Here is a 19,954-nt window from a genome sequence, read left to right as displayed (position 1 = left end):
GGACCTTGACGAGTGAGGGATCATGAGTACAGTGGACATCACACTTGGGATAGAATTACAGACACGCCCTGTCGACGTGCCTTTTCGAACTTCGAAAACCTCATGTGACATACTCTGCAGCTTCCACTAGATGTCGGCCTATGAAAAGCATGTGATTCTAAGCAGATCCACAAGCCTCAGAAATATATATATATGTGTTTTGCAATATGTTATTTGGGGTGTATTTTACTTTGTATGTGTCTGGGATTCATTGTACTTTGATACCTGCAGATGCCCTCATAGAATGAAGTCCGACTTCTATGCTATTGGGGGGAGTTTTGTTCTAACAAAGTGAACACCTTGTTTTCCACCAGGCAAAGATCTCTCTGGACCCCTCACCAGAGAGCTGTGAAAATCCTCCCTAACACTGTCATTGGGAAGGTCTGAGGGAGGCTTGATGCGTGACCACCATGAGTGGGTCTGAAATAGCAGCATTTAAGGTTAGAAGAGTCTTTGGCCTTGCTCCAAGGTATGGCCATATTGTTCCTTTGCCAAACCGAAAGAACCCCAGACAATTAACTTCTTTAGTAACGGTCCTTTCAAAGGACCCATTGTTTGCCCCATAGGCCAAAGCCTTCAGGAACTTAAGCCCAGAAGAGATATTAAGGCTGCTGGTATTTGGTCCCATAAGTGGGGTGCCAAACCCGTCAAACCCTCTTTCCAACTCCAGAATGCCTCAGTGAAAACCTCAACATCACCCTTCTCATTTATGATTTGGCCCATTTTAGAGAGGAAAGGACACATGGGAGGGGCTGGGGCAAACGGCAGGCTCTACCGTGTGTTCATAGAGAAACCACCACTGAGATTGAATCAGGGTAATAGCAGAAGGCAGAGCGAGGGGGTGCGGGGGGGAGAGAGAGATTGGGGAGTAAGGGAGAAATTAGAGAGGCATACGTTTCCACTATGGGTGCCGGGAGCAATCTCAAAAACATAGTTACCGGACTAATAAGTACCTCTGCAAGCCTGAGAAGGCTCGGTGGGCCCACACTCTACCACAGGCACTGAAGGTGCCAGTTCCTTGGCGTTAGGGAGAATTCTCTGTAAGGCTAATTTCCCAAACCTAATGAGTCCTCCAGCAGCTTTGCTGGATTTTTGGGGTTTATTTTTTTCTCTCCTGCTAAGAGTGAGATTCTTTTGCTCCCACTCTTAGACATGATTTGAGGTGTTCCTTTAACTTTCCATGTGTTTTATGGGCTATGGGGTCTTTTACTCCATAGGGTCTCATGTGTTTTTTTTTTATGTGGGTTACACAGCACCCTCTGTGCCGTAACCCAGGGGTGTCGTAGCGACCCCCTCCAACATAGACTCCATACCCTGGGACTGACTACTGTCTCCCAGGCCATGTAAAGTCACCATTGGCTTTGCTAGTCCCAAATTATGAACAGAAACCAGTACAAACCATCATATTGTGGACATACTGGTCGGGGCAATTCGATTGCCCCGGGGTCTGTTGTTCGAGGGGGCACGTCTCCGTCCCCCCTGATCGAGTTTTGGCTGGTGGCAGTGGATACTACTTTTTATATTCTACCGTGAATATATCTCTATGGGATTTTCCCATTGTTCGAGGCTACCAACTTTAATTATTTAATTGTTATAGCCTCAAACATACCGCCGGTTTATTTATTTAATATTAATTCACCGGTTGGTATTTTTTGCCAGAACTCGATTCTAAAATGGCGTTTGTGTTCTCTTCTGTGACTCCAACCCAAGTCGAGCCCTTTGTACCACTTTTTGGTGGGCTTCTCCACAGAAGCCTCCAAAAGTGGTGCCACTCTGTCTGGGTACCACAGAGGGTGTGGGAGGGGGTTTAGGCACCCTGGACTGAGTTATCTTGGTAACTCAAGTCGCCCTCTGCTGTGATTGGCCCAAGTGGTGAGCCGGCCGGCTCACCACTTAGCATGTTTGATTGACAGCTAGGATGAGTGAATGGGGGTGTGCTGCATAAAAGTAGGGCTTTGGGGACTGGAACTTCAGAAGTCACCACAGGACCTAAGAATCCGAGGAGGGAGAAGCTGAGCCGACCTGCAACACCACCACCGGTGGAGCCCTGCTGAATCGTCTCACCACTTTTCCCAACGACAGAGAAGATCTCCAGTCCGGAGAGTCTTCTTCCTTTGACTGGTGGGGATAACCAGTTTTGCCTTCTTTTCACCTTCCTGGAGCATCTCGTGGCCGCCTTGCCCGTGCCAAGCACCACGGCAACCGGAATGCCAGAGAAGGGTAGTACCTTTTAACCGGAGAACTCCGCGGCTGGTTTCTTCCCTGGCAATGCATCGACCTTCCTCTTTCCTCCACGGAGAGACCCCTTCTTCCTCTGGACGAAACACCGACTTGCACCTGCTGCCAGGAACAACTGCCCCCGCTGGAGCTTCCTTCACACTTAAGGTACTGTGTCCCGCCTGGCTTCCCTTGCGACAGATCGTACGGGGTGACAGTAAAGCCTCGACTTTCTAACCTGGGCTGGCCTGGGACAACCTAGCTAACTTTGCCTGACTTTAATTTCATCCTTTTTATACAAACTATCTACAAGACTCTTTGGGCATAACCCCCACTGTGTGAACCTGGACCCCTTCTGCTTGCTCTCTCCAAGAGTGGGCCTTGCAATTGACTTCCTTGCTCTCCAGTAGAACTCTGCCTATCCTGCCTTACTGTGGTTCTTTGTAAAAGTATTGAAACTTGTATGCTTCCTTAACTCTGCCCCCCCCTTCTTTACAACTTATTAGAGTGTCATCTTATGTTAAGCGCTCACCTCTGTCTGAAAATAAGTGGTGTTTCTCACTAAGACTTGTCCAATACGTGAATAGGGATGTATATATATGATAGCGACTGTGTGCTGAATTTACTTACCTCGTTTTTGCTAGTGTAAATTACAAGTGTGTTTTTAAATAAATAATTATATACTTTACCGGTGTCCAGACATTTGGTCGACTGAAAACTGGTCGAAAGACATTTGGTCGACGCAATTTGGTCGAAAACCAAATGGTTCAATTTCTTTTTTTATTTATATATATATTTTTCGGGTTTTTGTTTTTTAAAAAAAGGGGTTTTTAGAAAAAAAGGGGGTTGGGGGAACCCCCCCAAAAGAAACAAAAAAGGGGTGAAAATAAAAATAAAAAAAATTCGACCATTTGGTTTTCGACCAAATTGGTTCGACCATTTGTCTGGTCGACCAATTTTTTTCGACCAAATGTCTGGTAACCTACTTTTACACCAAAGCTCTGGTCAGTGTTTGTTTGTGCTACTGTGTCTCTGTACCTATTGTGAATACTCTGTATACTGCCTAACTCTTCTTGAGGGAAGTCTGACTGCTCGGCCACAGCTACCAAGTGAATCTGTGTGGTACAGACTGCTACCAACTGGGTTTACTGCCAAACACCTGTAGTCTTCAATCTTTTGCAGTGGTCCCTAAGGGAACTGCACAGGTTTCTGCCTAACACTTGGTAATAATATCCCTTATTCTCTGCTGGTGAGCCTCAAACTTCTCTGGGTTAGAGGGTCTGATGGAAAACCATAACTGCACTTGGTAATTCAGATTCTAAAGCCAACTCCCTGGAGAGAGAGAGAGAGTGGCGACAGCACTTTGTGGAGGACGAAGAGTGCCACGTTGAGTCAGTGGGAGAGCAGGACCTCCTGCTGCACTTTTTTTTTGCTGTCCTTAACACTCTCCTCACTGGAGCAAATCTCCTGAAGTTTTTTTTTTTCTTTTTTCATCAAATGGGCAAGGCTTGCCCTTGGAACTGGAAGGCTCTGAAGAAACCATACATTTGGTGGGGTTGTTTCTGATATTGTGGAGATTAGTGAACAGATAAACAACATGTTCCCTCTGGGCCTTTGGATCTTCGGATGCATTGACTGGCAAGATGCATGATCGCCAGTGCCATGATTGGGGCCAAGCACCAAATGTTGTGATTGTCAGAGTCCGACAAACCTGGGTCTCCTGCAGTCCAGACAGATAAAATTGATGTGAAGCAGTGACATGTTCCAGATAAAGTGTGCTGTGTGCTTGGAAAAAAGGAACTATGGTCAAGTTGTTGCTAGGATGGGGAATCTCTGGGCGAAAGGACTCCATAAGAAAACAACAAATGACTTACCTGTAATTATTCTCCAGCATGGGTCTGGCACGGATTCACATGCTCATGAATATTCCCTTACGCCAGGCCGGGAATCCTCGGTAAAAGAAAAACAGTTTCACTTTCACTAACAAACTGTATTTCCCTCTAAACCAATCACTGTCCTCTGGGTCATACTGCCCCAAGCCAATGACAGTCTTCTCCTTAATCACCTCCTCTGGCGGCCATCTTCAGATTTGGTAAGCACATAAAGTGGCAGTATGACAAAGAAGAGCAGCAGAGAGGTAGGAGGGAGTGTTCATTTGTGAATCCATGCCAGACCCATGCTGGAGAACAATAGTTACAGGTAAGTAACTTGCACCTTCTCCAGCATGGGGTCCGGCGTGGATTCAAATTCTTGTGAATAAAGAATACATAGCATTAAGACTCACCTCAAGTGAACAGGTTGCGTAACACTGCTTGGCCGACTCTGGACTCCTCTCTGGAAACTCGGTCGATGCAGTAGAACTTTGTGAAGGTGTGCATGGACCTCCACGTAGCAGCCCTGCAGCTGTCCAACAGGGGCACACCAAACAGGAACGCCATTGTCGCAGCGATTGCTTTAGAGTGGGCTCTCGGACAGCCAGGCAGCGGTCGGGTCGCCAACCGATGACAGTGCGTAATGCAGCCGGAGGGCCACATTGAGATGGAAGTCTTGGACAAGGCCTTCCCATAATTCACAGGACAAAAGTTCACGAACAGTTGAGACGTCTTCCGAAAACTCTTCGTGCGTGCCACTTAGAACTTCAGGGCACGAGCAACGTCCAGTGAGGTGAAGGCCCTTTCAGGCGGTGACAAAGGCTTTGGGAAAAACACAGCTAATACCAAAGGCTTGTTGAATTCCGACTCAACCTTTCGGCTTGATAGAGGGATGCGTCCGCAGCACCACCCTCGACTAGTGGAAAGTCAGATATTGCTGTTTGCAGGATAGGGCCTGGATCTCGCACACTTGCCTGGTAGATGTGATGGCCACAAGGAAAGCCGTAATCCACGACAGGAGCTTGAGAGGGGCCTGATGCAGTCTCGAAGGGCCCTCCCCCCGAGGAGCCTCGTCAGCACCATGTTGAGTTCCCATTCCGGGGCAGAAGCCTTCACCAACAGGAAAAATCGAAACAGTCCTTTGAGGAACTCCTTGGCAAGTCGATGAGACCGAAGTGTTGATCTTCCTGGGAATCTGGTGTAGCGGGATATAGCCGCCAGATGCACCTTGATAGTGTCATGCGCCAGTCCATTATTGGCCAAGGATAACAAGTACAGAAAAATCTGCAGGCGCTGACCCTCAGAGAGGTGGTGATCTGCGACGGGCACCAAGTAGCGAAACACTTCCATTTGTGACCGTAGCACTTCACCATTGATGATTCTCTGGCCTTAGCGAGGACTTCCCTGCAGCCCGCCAGCAACTTGTATCCTCCAAACTCTAGGGCTGCAGGAGCCAAGCCCTCAGGTTCAGCAACCCTGGGTTGTGATGCAGCATTGCACCTCCTTCTCGGGACTACTGGCAGCTTGATCAGACAGGCTGAGAAGGTCCGGGTACCAAATCTGCCTCGGCCTCACCGGGGCGAGGAGTATCATCCTGCATCGGCACTGTTTGAGTGCGTTGATGACTCGTAGCAGGAGGCACAACGTCAGGAACGTGTACAGAAATAGGCCTCCCAAGGGAAGGACAACACATCCCTCATGCTTTTCGGTTGGTGGAACCTGCTGGCAAACTTCAAGCATTTGGAGTTGGTCGCCATCGCAAACAGAACAATCTGGGGCCTGCCCCACTTGATGAAGATGTGGTCCACTTGGCCCTGCCAAAGTTCCCACTCGTGGCAGGAGTGCAACCCCCTGCTGAAGGAGTCTGCAATGGTGTTCTTGACCCTTGCCAGGAGAAAAGGGACGAGGAACATTCCTTGTCTGACGGCCCAGTGCCACAAGTCCTGCGCCTCTTTGGAGTGCTCTGGGGATCGAGTGCCCCCCTGCTTACTGATGTGGAACATGGTGGTGGTATTTTACGTGATGATCCTCACCAACTTGCCCTTGAGACAAAAGGAATGACTTGAGGGATCAGGCGTGCAGACGTTCGTTGTGGGCTCCCCAGCCCTCCATGGATGTGTCCGTGGTGATAGTTTCCTCGTATGGAGGGCTTTGAAACCCTGTGCCCCGGGAGATGTTAGAGTGAATGCTCCACCACCTTATCGCCCAACAGAACTCCTCGCCAAGCGGGATCTTGTCCACGAAGCTTCCAGACGTGTCCAGGAATTCCTGAAGGTCGTAACCGCAACCTGCAGAGCTGGATAAGGTAGATGCAAGATGACATGATGGCGAGCAGCGACTTGATTATCAGCACAGTGGCGGTCTTCAGTGTCAATAGCCGTTGCAATTTCCCCATAATGGCTGCTACCATTTCCTCTGAGAGCGATGCTAGGCAGGAGACTGTGTCGAGTCTGGCTCCTAGGAACAGTGTGTTCCGCGATAGTTTCAAGCAGGACTTTGGATAATGGATGAGAATCCCAGATCCGTCAGCAGCTGAACGTTCTTCTCCATGTGTCCGATGGCTAACTCTTGCGAACTGGCCCAGATGAGCCAGTCTTCAAGATACAGGTACACATGTATCCCCTGTAGAGGCAGATGGGACGCCACTGGTGCCACACACTGGGGACCGACTTCCGGCCAAAGGGGAGGGCCTTGAACTGCTAGTGCCGTCCCTGCACTACGAAGCGTAGGAACTTTAGGTGCTTCTTGTGAATGGGGATGTGGAAGTAGGTGTCCTACAGGTCTAGCGACATCAAGAAATCTCCTTTCTCCAGTTGGCCGAGCACATGCTGCAATGTGACCATCCTGAATTTTTGGGACTTTAGGTATTCGAGACACCACAGGTCTAGAATGGGTTGCCAGCCCCTGGCTTTTCTTTTTGACTAAAAAGTATCTGGAATAGACTCCGGTGCCCCAGAGTCGTCGTGGAACTAACTCTATTGCCCCTTTTAATAGCATGGCCCGACCTCCTCCAAAAGTTGAGGGATGTGCTGCTCCTGCCGGGCCAAGGGAGAGATCCATGCTGAAACTTGAGGGTATATCCATGGGCGAGAGCATCCAGCACCCATCTGTCAGTGGAGATCTTCTCCCAGTCGCTGATGATTCCCGTCAGCCAACCTTCCACCGGGGTGCATGGGTGGGGGCCCGACGTCCTGGCTGGTTCAATCCTGATTCCGCCATGAGGGTGACAGCGGTGCTTACCTCCTGCACAGTCTTCCTCTGTTGGCCTCCTGGGTCATCGACCTGGAGGGCTGGCGGTAGGATGAGGAGAAACCTTTCTTCGATCTGGCCAACTTCCCTCTGGAGGAGTGAAAGTAAGAGCAGTGTTGCTGGAGAGTGCCTCAGGCACGGGCCGTCTCTATATCTGCCTTGCTGGCTTGCAGTGACTCGTCAGCAGCCTTCCCAAAAAGGTTATCCCCATCAAACAGCATGTCCAGTACCCTCGCCTGACCTCCTGGCGGAAATTCATGGCCTTCAGCCAGCCTAGAGGATGGAGGCAGACACCGTTCCCCCATCTGCCGGAACACTGTCGGCGAAGTCCAGCGCCACTGTGGCCTGATGCCACCTCTCCCTTCTGGAAAAGGGTGATCGCCTCCATCCTCTTGTCATCAGGGAGGAACTCCAGAATCATGCCCAGCTTATACCACAGCTGCCTGTCATACCTAGCCAGGATCGCCAGTGCGTGCGCCGACTTGATGTTGGACACCGCAGTGTAAATAACCTTCCTTCCCATGGCGTCCATCTTCTTCCCCTCACTGTCCGGATGGACAGAGTACGACAGGGAAGTGTTCAACAACCTTTCCGTAGGCACCTGGGTGCGGACTCCGGCACCAAGTACATTTTCTCCAGCCTATCACACTTGGCCGGGGTGTGCAAGGGTTCTTCCAGAGGGTCAGGCCTTCCTCCCACACATCAGCCAGAAAGCGTATCACTCTGGTATGGGAAACCTTCCTTCTTGGTCTCATCAGGCGTTAGCTGGAAAAGATCAGAAGCTTTGGCAACCATGGAATTAAATGACCCCACCTCATCTGGTGGAGACGCTCTCGGTTGCAGAGACCCGCCCGCTGTGACGATATTGTCCTCAGTCGTCCCTGTGTCTCGGTCCACCAGGGGATGAAGGTGCTCGATGCAGGAAGCGGGGGAAGGCAGCAACTGGGGTGGAAGTGCTTATTCTCTACATACATGTTCCATAGCCCGCATCTGGTGCAGGGCCTCAAATGGGATCTTCCTTCCTTCTCCTCCATCATGGCCAGAGATGCGGAGTAGGCTTGTGGGCCTTTAGGAAACTTCGACGATCCTGGCCCTTGAGGGACTCTGAAATTCACTGACAAGCGGATCCCTGCTGTCGGCAGATGGAGAGAAGAGCACAGAGGTCCTTTTTTGACAAAAATAGAAACTTTTTTCGTCGAAAAATGAAAAACTGTAGATGTAACTCACAGAGCAAAACTCGAGGACTCCCAACACTGAAATGTGCGGTAAGAATCAGAAGATGGCTGCCAGAGGAGAGGCTTAGGGAGAAGACGGTTATTGGCTGGGGGCAGTATGCTCAGAGGACATTGATTGGTTTAGAGGGAAATACAGTTTCTAAGTGAAAGTGAATTTTTTTTTTATTTATTTATTTATTTTTTTTAACGGAGGATTCCCAGACTGATGACAGGGAATATTCATGACCATTTGTATCCATGCCAGACCCCCATGTTGGAGAAATTTGCATATTATTAACATAGATTAGCAGCAAGGAATAAGGGATGCATGTACCTTTTACAGACATCATGCTATACAAAGATGATGTTGCCGCTTCAAAGGGGGCAGGAAAACAGGTATATGGAAATGCTCAAAAAGTTGGTTTACTGAATTTTATTTTACATTTATGTATAGTAGTTCATGCCTGGGTCGTCCTGATTCCAAATACTGTAATAACAGCTGCCATTAGCCAATTTAATGGTATTAGATTTATAGATCTCGGACGCATGAAACGCTGAGTAAGCCCTACTGTGGGATTCAAACTTGTAAATCGCAGGATCCACCATGCAGAGGCGACAATGTAACAAGTGAGGTATCTAGCTAGATGTTGAATAGAGAAGCAGCCATTCAGCATATGGATAGAGCTAGAAAAAAGGGCCCATAGAACAGGACTTGAAAAACAGAGCAGAGCTTGCAGGATATTTTACTCTGACAAGGGAAAGAAGCAGAGGAGTACCCGTACACTGTGGCAGGAAATGGACCAGAACATGTATAATACTATTTTATTCTTATTTTCAAAGGGTTTCAGGTTCCATCCACTGAATTGCTGTGCATATAAAGAATGTCCATGAATGAAGAACATCTACATAGGAGACATTTATGACAGCCCCCAAAATGTGAACCTGAACCATGTTAATTAATGAGTAGAATATCATTAATACAATATGAACAGTACTTTACTCACTCGGAGGAATTTTCTTTCTTCTCATCCTTTTCATCTTTATCTTGCTTGATTCCAGGTCCAGAAGTCTGTACACCCTGGGATGTCACCTCCGGCACTCTCTTCTGCTCAGAGCCATTGTTGACTGATGGAGAAATGCTGGGGCTACTTGGCTTGCTACCGCTGCTGCTACTGCTTGTGTTAGCATTACAACTGCTTTCATTTACATATTCTTGAGTGCTGGTTTCTACGATTTTCTCCTTAATCAGCTCCCTTTGTTTTTCTCCTTCCCGATTTTTGGTTAGCTGCTGATCCCCAATCTCAGAAACTGGGCTTGGCTGTAACTAAAGACAGAGCAATAAGACCATAGTTACTGTTCCACACCATCTAAAGGCACCTAAATCCATTTTAACCAGAGTGCCAAGGGGCAATGAATATGGAACTCATTGTGCTGTAATAAACATAATGGCATGTATAACAAACATTTAAATATAAAACACACTCTTTCAAGGACCTACACATCTAATTGTTGACACCCAGAAGAAAGCATAAAATGCTTTACATTCCAGATTTACAAAAAATGTGAATAAATTACAAGCAATTTTTGCAACTTCTAGAAAAGATGAAATGACCTGCTTTATTCATCTGAAGCAGATTTTAAGAACACTAGCCAACAGAACAATACTGTATTGATTGAAATGGAGCCTTTTTATTAAGCATTCATGTTACCAATTACTTCCATAAGTGTCTTGCAGTTGTGCACTTAGTCTATCACTGTAATACATGTCTTACAGTCTGTTGATGTGCTCATTATTTTCACTTTGTTTAAGTCCTTTATCTTCTTGCTTTTTGCTTGTTCCTCTTGTGTCCTCTTAACACTGGTCCTCTTGATTTATTTGTGTCCTCGACACGTGTTTCCCCGTCTACTAATCTGACGGTTCTTCAGGAGGATCTTTGAGTTTATTTGTTCTACACAGTTACCTTGCTTCGATTTTGTTTGCTCTACTCAGTTGCCTTTCCTTATTCCTTGTTAGGTTTGATATTTGTTTGCTATGGTTTTTTATCCATGTGTGGATGGTTCAGAAATCACTGTAATATAACTGTTCTATTTCATCTGTGTTTCAAAATGCTGTTTGTGTGATCTCTGTGCTTCCTCCGTGTGCGATGGTCCGGTTTGTCGTGTTTTAAGAACACTAGCCTTTGCAGCACAAAAGTGTTTTTCTCTTACACCTTTATTCGGAAAGTTTACTTTTCTGTTTAAGGTCAAACAATACTTAAAAAAAAAATAAAGTTACTTAGTGTAGTAACTAGAGTGCTCATAGTCCCCTTTCCTCCATCCTTGTGGGCCAAAATTGAGCTTCCCCTTTAAATTGAGTGTAGCACGCGGGGGCCCGGCTTAAGGCGTGGGAAAGACTCACCGAGGCCCAACCCCCTCGCACCACACTTCAGGACCTTTTGACCACATCGGACGCATAGATATCTGGCTACACTTATACATATAAGCCCTTGGCATACTAGCGTGGGAAGGTGGTTGCAACGTATGGAGGAAAGGGGATTATGGACTATGAGTACTCTAGTCACTACAGTGATTAACTTTAATTACTCATACGTCCTGTCCCCTTTGCTCCATCCTTGTGGTGGATTCCACCAAACAAGACACATAGGGTGGAGCTAAGACTACCTGACCCAACTCTGCAAAACGGCTGGAGCTGGTGTTGAGTGAGTAGTGCTTTCAGAAGGCCGACGGAGTAGCCGCCTTGCTGACGACATCCCAAGACACGCGTCTATGAAACACGACAGCCGTGGCCTTGGCTCTGACCGTATGAGCCTGAATCCCTTCAGGAACAGGTTTGCCCATGGCTGTATAGGCCTCCGAAATGGCCTGGACCATCCAACGGGCAATGGAAGCCTGAGAGCCAGTAGAGGAGCCCCCAAAAGACACAAATAATACCACAGACTTCCTGAAGGATTTTGTCCGAGGGAGATAAAACTTGAGGACCCTCTTGAGGTGCAAAGAATGCAGGACCCTCTCTGCCCCTGACTACCAGGAAGAACACCGGCAAGCTGATCTCTTGATTAAGATGAAATCGAGAGGCCAACTGGAAAATTGGTTAAGTCCACTAGATGACCTTGTCATTGTGAAACGTGGTGAATGGCTCGCAAGAAGACAACGCCTGCAGCTTGCTAACTCTGTGCAAAGAGGTGAGAGCCACCATCAAAACAGTCTTCAGAGACTCAAAGGCCAGTGAGGGGCAACCAGGATGAGGCTGCATGCCACGGAGGCCCGGAACATGCAGAGAGTCCGTTGGAGCAGAGGGGTGGGTGGGAATGCATAACAGGAGGCCGTGGCAACAGATCTGGAAGGCATCTCCCAGGGACACCCGACCCACATCTGCCCATGAAGCAAACTGGGGACACTTGGCATTACAAGAGGATGCGAAAAAATCTAGGTCCGCAAACCCCCAACGTTGGAACAGGGGCGACAAGGAGTCGTTGTGCAACTTCCACCCGTAGATGTTAAACCCCAAGCTGGTCAGCTTCTGCATTCCTATCCCCCTGGAGGTGGACTGCCAAAATCCAAATCCCCTCCGTCAGGGCCCATTACAAGCTCGAAACCGCATCCATGAAGAGGAGGGGGAACGGGTACCACCCTGCTTTTCAGGTACAACACTGTAGTACAGTTGTCCATCCTGACCAGAACCGACTTGTCCCTGATGAGGGGCAAAAACGCCTTGAGAGCCAGTCCCAATTACCTGAGCTCGGACAGATGGATATGTAGGAGGGCTTCCTTCCTGAACCATGCTCCATCAATCACATAGCCCTCCAGAGTAGCCCCCTCAGTATGAAAGAAAAGTCTGTTGTCCCCACCAGGGTAGGCTCCCGTCAGGTGAAGGGGACTCCCACTGAAACATTGCCATCCATCAACCACCAGCGAAGTTTGGGCAGAAGGACTAATGGTATAGGGATCCTGTCTGACAGACCCAGTCTCCTGCTCCCAAATGGCTGCCAGGTGGAGCTGAAGACGCCTCATCTTGAGGCGGGAGTGCTGTACAGTGAGCACACAGGGGGCCAGCACGTCCAGAATGTGCTGGAAACACTAAGCTGAGGTGGTCTTGTTAACCAGAAAGTGCAACACGCACCCTTAGAAAGGCCAGTTCAAGAAAAAACCCAGCTGATGAAGGATATCCGCCAGTCTCTGGCAGGAGTGCACCACCCATTCGGGTGACCCCACCCTCACCAGCCAGTCGTCCAAATGTATATGTGTATATGATGGCCCTCCAAGCAAAGAAGGCCCGCCACTGCATTCATTAACTTCATGTAGACACAAGGGGCCTGGTAGCATCTTGCACTGAAAGTGGTACGACATCATTATGAACTGCAGAAACATCTGATGCGGTTGATATATGGGTACATTCAGGTAAGCATCCTTGAGGTCCAGGGAACACATCCAGTCCCCTGCACACGGAGACTCGGTTATGTGTGCGGGAGTAATCATCTTGAAGCATTCCAGCATTAACGACAAATACAAAAATGACAGGTCCGGGTCTACCCTCAAGCCAGCCTGGTTGTTCTTGGGTACCGCAAAAATCCTGTGAGAGTAACCGAAGCTCCCGTCTACAAAAGGAACCGATTCTATCGCCTGCATCTCCAAGAGTGAAAGGATCTCCAATAAAAGAGTCGAGGACCCAATCTGAGAAAGAGGCATGAGAAAAGGAAGACTGAAGCCAGCAGAGATTACAGAGAGGATCCGCAGGTTGCTGAAAAGACTCTTGCAGGTGTCCTGTAACAGAGCCAAACAGGCTCCGACAGGCTGTGTTCCCAGACATCGTTTTTTTTAAAATGTATAATGTTATATTGGTTTAAAAAAAACATACATATTAAACCTTTAACATAACAGTCCACCATTATCAAACATCACATTCCCTTCCTAAAATTCAATACATTAATTTAAAAATCATTCTATCTTGTAGTCAATTACCACTTCCTTAAAACTCATTTCAATCCTACCACAGGATACGATATGAGAAAAGAAGAGCCATGATGTCACTGCTTCTTAGCGTCAGAGGCAGGGGCAGAAAAACCTGCACAATGTCCTCTGCTGCTTCTTCCCATTGTCACTGGGACATCTGTCGGGCCACTGCATGCTGTGCGGTCTCGGAACTCCTTGAAGCCGGAGAAAGCACAGGGTTTGAACTCAGTCCTACCCTGAGATTGGGAGAAGGATTTCTGACCTGGTTTTGTCAGAATGGCTAAGCACATGGCGGTTTGAGTGGAGGTTTTCTTCTTCGTCAATTTGTCATTGGTGGACGAATGAAAAACGTCCATGCCCTCAAAGGGCAGGTCCAAGATCTGCTCCTGTATGTCAGATGAAAACTTTGTGGTGTGCACCCACACAGTCCTTCACATCTCGACCACAAGGCATAGCCCTCTGCTGGCTGTGTTGATGTGGCAGACCGAAGACATCATAAGATCCTGCGCAATGGCCCAATCATCTGCCAGACCGGTATTAAAGAAGGCTTGCTTGTCTGAAGGGAAGTCGGGCAGAAATTCCCTGAGCTCCCGCCACAGCTTCCCGTTAGCCGCAGCCAAGAGGGTGTCCGTGTTGGCTTGCCGCAGATGCAGTCCTGAGATGGAGTAACAGCGCTTTCCCAAGAACTAAAGGACTGTCTTCCTTTGAGTGTCAACTGGAGGTGGGTCCCATGGAGGAAGGGGGCAAAGACGATGGTATAGAATACAACAAGCCTGCGTCCACCACAGAGGAATGCGGCTGCAGGGGGAGGCAAGGAGGATTGGCTCCCCGTCCGTCAGCCTAAAGCTGCTGTCCAACTTCTTTTTCATCTGGCAGTTGGCCCTGGGCTTCTCCCAGACCCTGCACGCAACCTGCAGAACATCCTTGTGGAAGAGAATGACGACAGGATCGTGGTGAGTTTCCCCAAGACCTCTTCTAGCTCACACGACACCTAGAGGGCTTCCTCAGGAAAAGGGGCCCCCCCAAGAACTCCACCAGGCCCTGGATGCGGTCATTATAGGCCTTAATGGATGTGGAGGGCTCATCGTCCTGGGCGTCATCGCCCCCGCCTCCTTTTCACAGGCCGAGGGGAAACTGGGCCCTTTGACGCAGTTAGAAGAGGGACACCCCCCCAGGTCAAGAGCCGCAGACAGGTTCAATGGCTGTTGAGGGGGGAGGCATTAGTGGTATAGGAGGAGGCGGAGGGGTCAGTACGACTGGAAGGGCCTGAACCAGTGGAGGGAGCTGGGGTGGCACCACCTGGGGAGAACCTCTTCACAATGTCCTTCAGGAGCCCCTTCAATTGAGGGGAACGCATGAGGAGGAAGCACTCTAAGAAGCAGTCCTCTCGAGCCGCCAGAGCACTGCCCTCCAAGGCGCTGGGCCTCCTCACTTGGTAGAAGCATTGGGGTGCCTGGTGCGTGTAGCTGGATGGGTAGATGTACCCCTGAGGGGACCAAAGCCCTGCATTGTAGGATCAGCTGCCGCTTCCAGAAAGAATGGAGTTGGGATCATCCTGCAAAGCCCACTCGATGGGGCAAAAGCACTGGCGGGTCCCGAGCAGAATCCAAGATGGCTGCCTGCCTGGCAGGTTCCGCCACGTGCCGCTCCAATTCCAAGCCTTGCGCCATGCCCTGGGAGGGAGGACACGGAGGCCCTAAGCCAAGAGAGGCCTCAGACACTTTAGAGGATACAGCTTGGACCTTGCACCCGAGGCAGAGGTGTCTACCTCAGAGGTCCCTCTGGTAGGTGCTGAGCCCTCAAACGGACACCTGGTAGTTTTAACACACTGGTTCACGGCCTCTGAGCGAGCTCCATTGGGCTGGGAGCCATCGGCACCTATGTTGTTAGCTACACTGGATCTAGCCGAGGACAGACTCTTGGAGGTGGCACTCAACAATCCCTTACTCCCTGGAGTAGAAGAAGAGGACAAGCCCGATTGTCCTTCCAAGGATCGCCTGGAAGGGCCCTGAGCCCCTCAGCCCGTAGCTTGGATCGCGTCAGGTCTGACCCCAGACAGCCTGGAAGAGTCCCCGGTCTCCTCGGCTTGGGAGCAGGAAGCCTTAGAGGCCTTGGGCCTGCCAGAACCTGAATCCGAGTAGCCCTGATCCGTGGGAACCCCAGGGGAAGGAGTAGGCACGCTGTGGAGCCTTGCTGAACACAGGGCCTACCTTGTCTTGACGAGAGGTTCTGCAGACAAAGTCCTTAAGGTGGGGCGGAGGAGAAGAGCTGCAGGCCAAACATGATTCCCAGGAGTGGTTGGGCCCAAATACTCAAGGCAGAGTGCATGGGGGTCAGAGGCCAGGAACGAGCAGTCCCAAGAGGCACATCTTGTGAATCCTCCTGCAGCTGACATCCACTGGGGAAGCGAGGCACCGAAGGGAAGTGAAAAAAAAGAATTGAAAAAACAAACAAGGAGCAAGCGGAAAGCAAAAACATTTCTCTGCACTGGCTGACAGGTCTGACACTGTCCGTGGGGAAAAAGGTGCTGGGGTGAGACGCCGGAGGGCATGACGATCCCATGCCGGAGGCCAAGTCCCCACGTTCTATACTACATTTTATGGGAAAGCTCAAATTTCACTGCCAAAAGCTCTGGTACCGTCCCCATGTTGAGGGACGCCCCACAAGGATGAAGGAAAGGGGACGGAACATGAGTAAGGCCGCATACAAGTTATCACTGATAAGTATACAATATATAAAATACACAGCCACACATTACAAAAATTCAAATATGAAAAGACAAAAATTTCACAGGAAATATCTTAAACTATATACTTAATGCAACTTCAAATAGTTACTTCTAATGTACCATGGACAATCAATGAAATCATCAACAGTTGTTCATAAATAGAGGTTGCAAATTAAAAAGGTATCCATACGTCCATCAAATTAACAAAGTTACTCACCCTAGTAACTACCTTACTCCTAGTCCATAGTCCCCTTTCCTCCATACTTTTGGGACATTCCGTCCAGTGGGACGGGACCGGAGCGCTTTGTAAAAAGCATCAAATTGAAAAATATGTCGTCTTTTTATGTGGGGTACCGCACATGGCCATAACCCCGCCCTCCTTAGCTCTGCCCCACGCATCGACCTTCAGTCCGTTTTTATCGCCAGGTCTGAGACCATTTAAGCAATAATAGATACTTATTAGAGGGGACAGCGGGCGTATGGAGGAAAGGGGGCTATGGACTAGGATTAAGGTAGTCACTACAGTGAGTAACTTTGTTATACTCCTACGTCCCGTCCCCTTTCCTCCATACGTTTGGGAGATTACCAAGCACACCTTACAGAATAATGGGTGGATGGAACTCCTTTACTGAAAGAGGTTTTGAGAACAGCTTGCCCGAACTGAGCATCAGCCCTGGAGCTCAGGTCTAAGCAGTAATGTTTGACAAAGCTGGTGGGAAAGCACACGTAGCTGCTTTGGCAACGGTTTGATGTGTTTACAGAGCGACCAATAGGTAGGAGGAAATGAGGGGAAAGCATAAGCCCTGTTGTTGTCTGGATGAGGACAACTTTGCCCCTGATAAGTGGGAGGAATGCTCTGAGCGCTAACCAGATGACGTTCAGCTCTAACCAACTGATGTGGTACTCCTGCTCGTGTCGGGTCCAGGTGCTGTGGACCAAGAGATCATCCAGAGTGGCTACCATCTCTCAAGGGAGGAGTCTGTGGTGATGGTGACCTGCAGGGTGGGAGGCCGGAAGGGCTTGCCCGCCCATAGGTTGCAGTCCATGGACCACCATGTGAGGTCCTGGTGGAGCGATGGAGTAACGTTAAACATCTCAGATTGAGAGCCCCGCTCCTGGTTCCATGATGCCGCGAAGTGCAGCTGTATCCTCCTCATCCTGAGTCTTGTGTGGGGGACAGCCAGTAGGACCGCTGTCAAGAGTCCCAGGAGGTGCTGGTACCACCAGGCCAAGGTCACCTCTCTGCTGAGGAAGTTACTTCTGGCCCTCTTGATGGCTGTGATCTTATCCTCGAAGAAAACAAGCTCCCGGAGCACGTGTTCCAGATGAGGCCCAAGAATGTCAGATTCTGCATGGGTTGCAGCTGCCACTTCTTGAGATTGAGTGAAAAGTCCAGATCGTGCAGTGTGTTCATAAGAGCCTGGGAAGTATGGTGAACTGCTCCCGGTGTTGTAGCCCTGACGAGCCAGTCGCCGAGGTATGGGTAGATGTGGAGGCCCTAAGAAGGGGAGCCACAGTATTTATGATTCTGGTAAAGACCCTGGCAGCCAAGATGAGCCAAAAGGAAGGACCTTGTATTGGAAAATGGTAGCCCATGATCCTGAACCATAAAAAAAGAATGATGGGGGTGCCATATCGGGACGTGTAGATAAGCGTCCTTCAGATCCAGGGAGCACATCCAGTCTCCCTTGCACAATATCCCCGCTATAAAAGCTGGCGTAACCATCTTAAATGTTTGTAGAGGTAGGGAGAGGTTGAGGGTGGAAAGGTCCAGCAAAACTCTCAGGCCCGCCTGGTTCTTTTTCTGAATGGCAAAAATCCTGGAGTAAAAGCCCAAGCCTCGCTGGAACTTCCACCATGGCTTGACTCTCTACAAGCCATCGGATCTCCGCCAGAAGAGTTGCTGTCCCAACTTGAGAGAGGAGATGCTGGGATGGGTAGGCGGTACCCCGTGGTAACTACGGAGAGGATCTAGGGGTCCGCGAAATTCTGGTACCAGAAATGTGCATGGAGAGCAAGCCTGCCCCCCAGTGGAGACACGTTGACACAGCGGGGCGTGTCATTCCTTCTTTCCCTCAGAGGCTGTTGCGGAAGAGGGGGGGGGGGACTGGAAAAAGCCCTTACTCTGTCCAAGCCCCCTTTTTGTTGCTTGCGCCGATGTGGAGTCAGTGAGCGGTCCACCTGCCTGGACCCCTGTTATTGGAAGCCGCGGAACCCTCTGTATGTACGCCCCTTGTCGGAGCACTGCTGTGACTGGGTGTACAATTTGGGAGTGGTCTTTGTCAGGATGGATAAAGACTTGGCCGTTTGTGAGTTGTTTTTCTTTTTATCCATCTCCTTGTCCGGCAGGTCTAATATGTGTACCAGGACGTCTGGGCTTTATGCCACCTACCTGGTTGACACCAGTCCCACCTTGACACTTGTTCTATGCACTTGTTCTTTGCAGAATTATCGTTTCTGGTGCGGCGTCGGACGGGTGCTGATGTCTGGCACAGCAGACATCTTGTCCAGCTGCCTTCCACGTGCCTGCATCGTGTTGCTCGGCTCTCTGGGCACAGCCTTCTCCTGGACTCTTGAGTGGGGGTCTGAATTTGGGATAGACACCTGCTGAACCCTGTGGAAGTCGACCTGCGCCGGGGAGGAGCGTGACGCCTGAGGACCGAGTACTTGAATGATAAAAAGAAAAAAAAGACAGAAGTAGTATCTGCGCGTGGAATTACATGGCCAAAGCCAGGAGCGCTGCTGAATTTGGCCCGTTCCCGTCGACGCAGAAAAGGGGACTGAGGTGTGGCGCCGGAGGGCAGAGTCAGGGCAGCGCATGCTCCCAGGGGCGCACCCCGCACACCTCTAAATTTAAAGGTGAAGGTTTTTTTCTGGTGAAAATGTTCGTCTCCTGTCCCTTGGAAGGGGCGCCCATGCAGTATGGCAGAAAGGGGACAGGATGCAAGAATACAACTGTTACAGGTAAGTAACTTGTTCCTTCTCCAGCATGGGGTCTGGCATGGATTCATATGCTCATGAATAAAGAATACATAGCAGTACATACATGCACAACTACCGGAGGTGGTAAGGCTCAATAGAAGCAATCTCTTACCTCCTCACCAGGCTCACCTTCAAGAGAACAGGTTGCGCAGCACTACTTGGTCGACTCTGGACACCTCCCTGGAATCCCTGTTGATGCAGTAGAAATTTGTCAAGGTGTGTGTCGACCTCCACGTAGCAGCCCTGAAGATGTCCAGAGGTGGCACACCACAGTTTTAGTAGCAATCGCTCTGGTGGAATGGGCTCTCGGACGGCCAGGCAGCAGTCGGCCAACCGGTTACAGTGGGCGATACAGCCGGAGAGCCACCTGGAAATGGAAGCCTTGGACAAGGCCTTCACATGGTTCACAGGACCAAAGTTCACAAAAGTGGAGAAGTTTTCCGGAAACTCTTTGTGCGGGCCACATAAAACGTTAGCGCTCTAGTGACATCCAGAGAGTGCAAAGCCCTTCCAGCCGGCGACAAAGGTGTTGGAAAACACAGGTAACACCAACGGGTTGTTTAATGAAAGTCCGATGGCACGTTGGCCGTGAAGGAGGGGTGCATCCGCAGCACCACCCTCGTCTAGTGAAAAGTCAAGTAAGGTGGCTTACAAGATAGGGCCTGGATCTCACCCACTCGTCGTGCAGGGATGATTGCCACGAG

General features: G+C 49.6%; 1 protein-coding gene across 10 annotated transcripts in view; it reads right to left on the bottom strand.

Moving 5' to 3' along the window:
- The window catches only part of ATXN2 (ataxin 2), a 2,542,428-nt gene that overhangs the window by 1,238,220 nt on the left and 1,284,254 nt on the right, over positions 1–19,954 (bottom strand). For all 10 annotated transcript variants that reach the window (XM_069619525.1, XM_069619517.1, XM_069619521.1 and 7 more), the window contains one exon: positions 9,595–9,914. In XM_069619525.1, coding sequence (XP_069475626.1) covers positions 9,595–9,914 — 320 coding nt within the window. The remainder of the gene's footprint in view (positions 1–9,594; positions 9,915–19,954) is intronic.

This window comes from Ambystoma mexicanum, chromosome 10, assembly GCF_040938575.1.
Source record: "Ambystoma mexicanum isolate Mex_15411 chromosome 10, UKY_AmexF1_1, whole genome shotgun sequence".
Lineage (NCBI taxonomy): Eukaryota > Metazoa > Chordata > Amphibia > Caudata > Ambystomatidae > Ambystoma > Ambystoma mexicanum.
The sequence above is the reverse complement of the archived record's forward strand: the minus strand, read 5'-3'. Positions and strand labels throughout refer to the sequence as shown.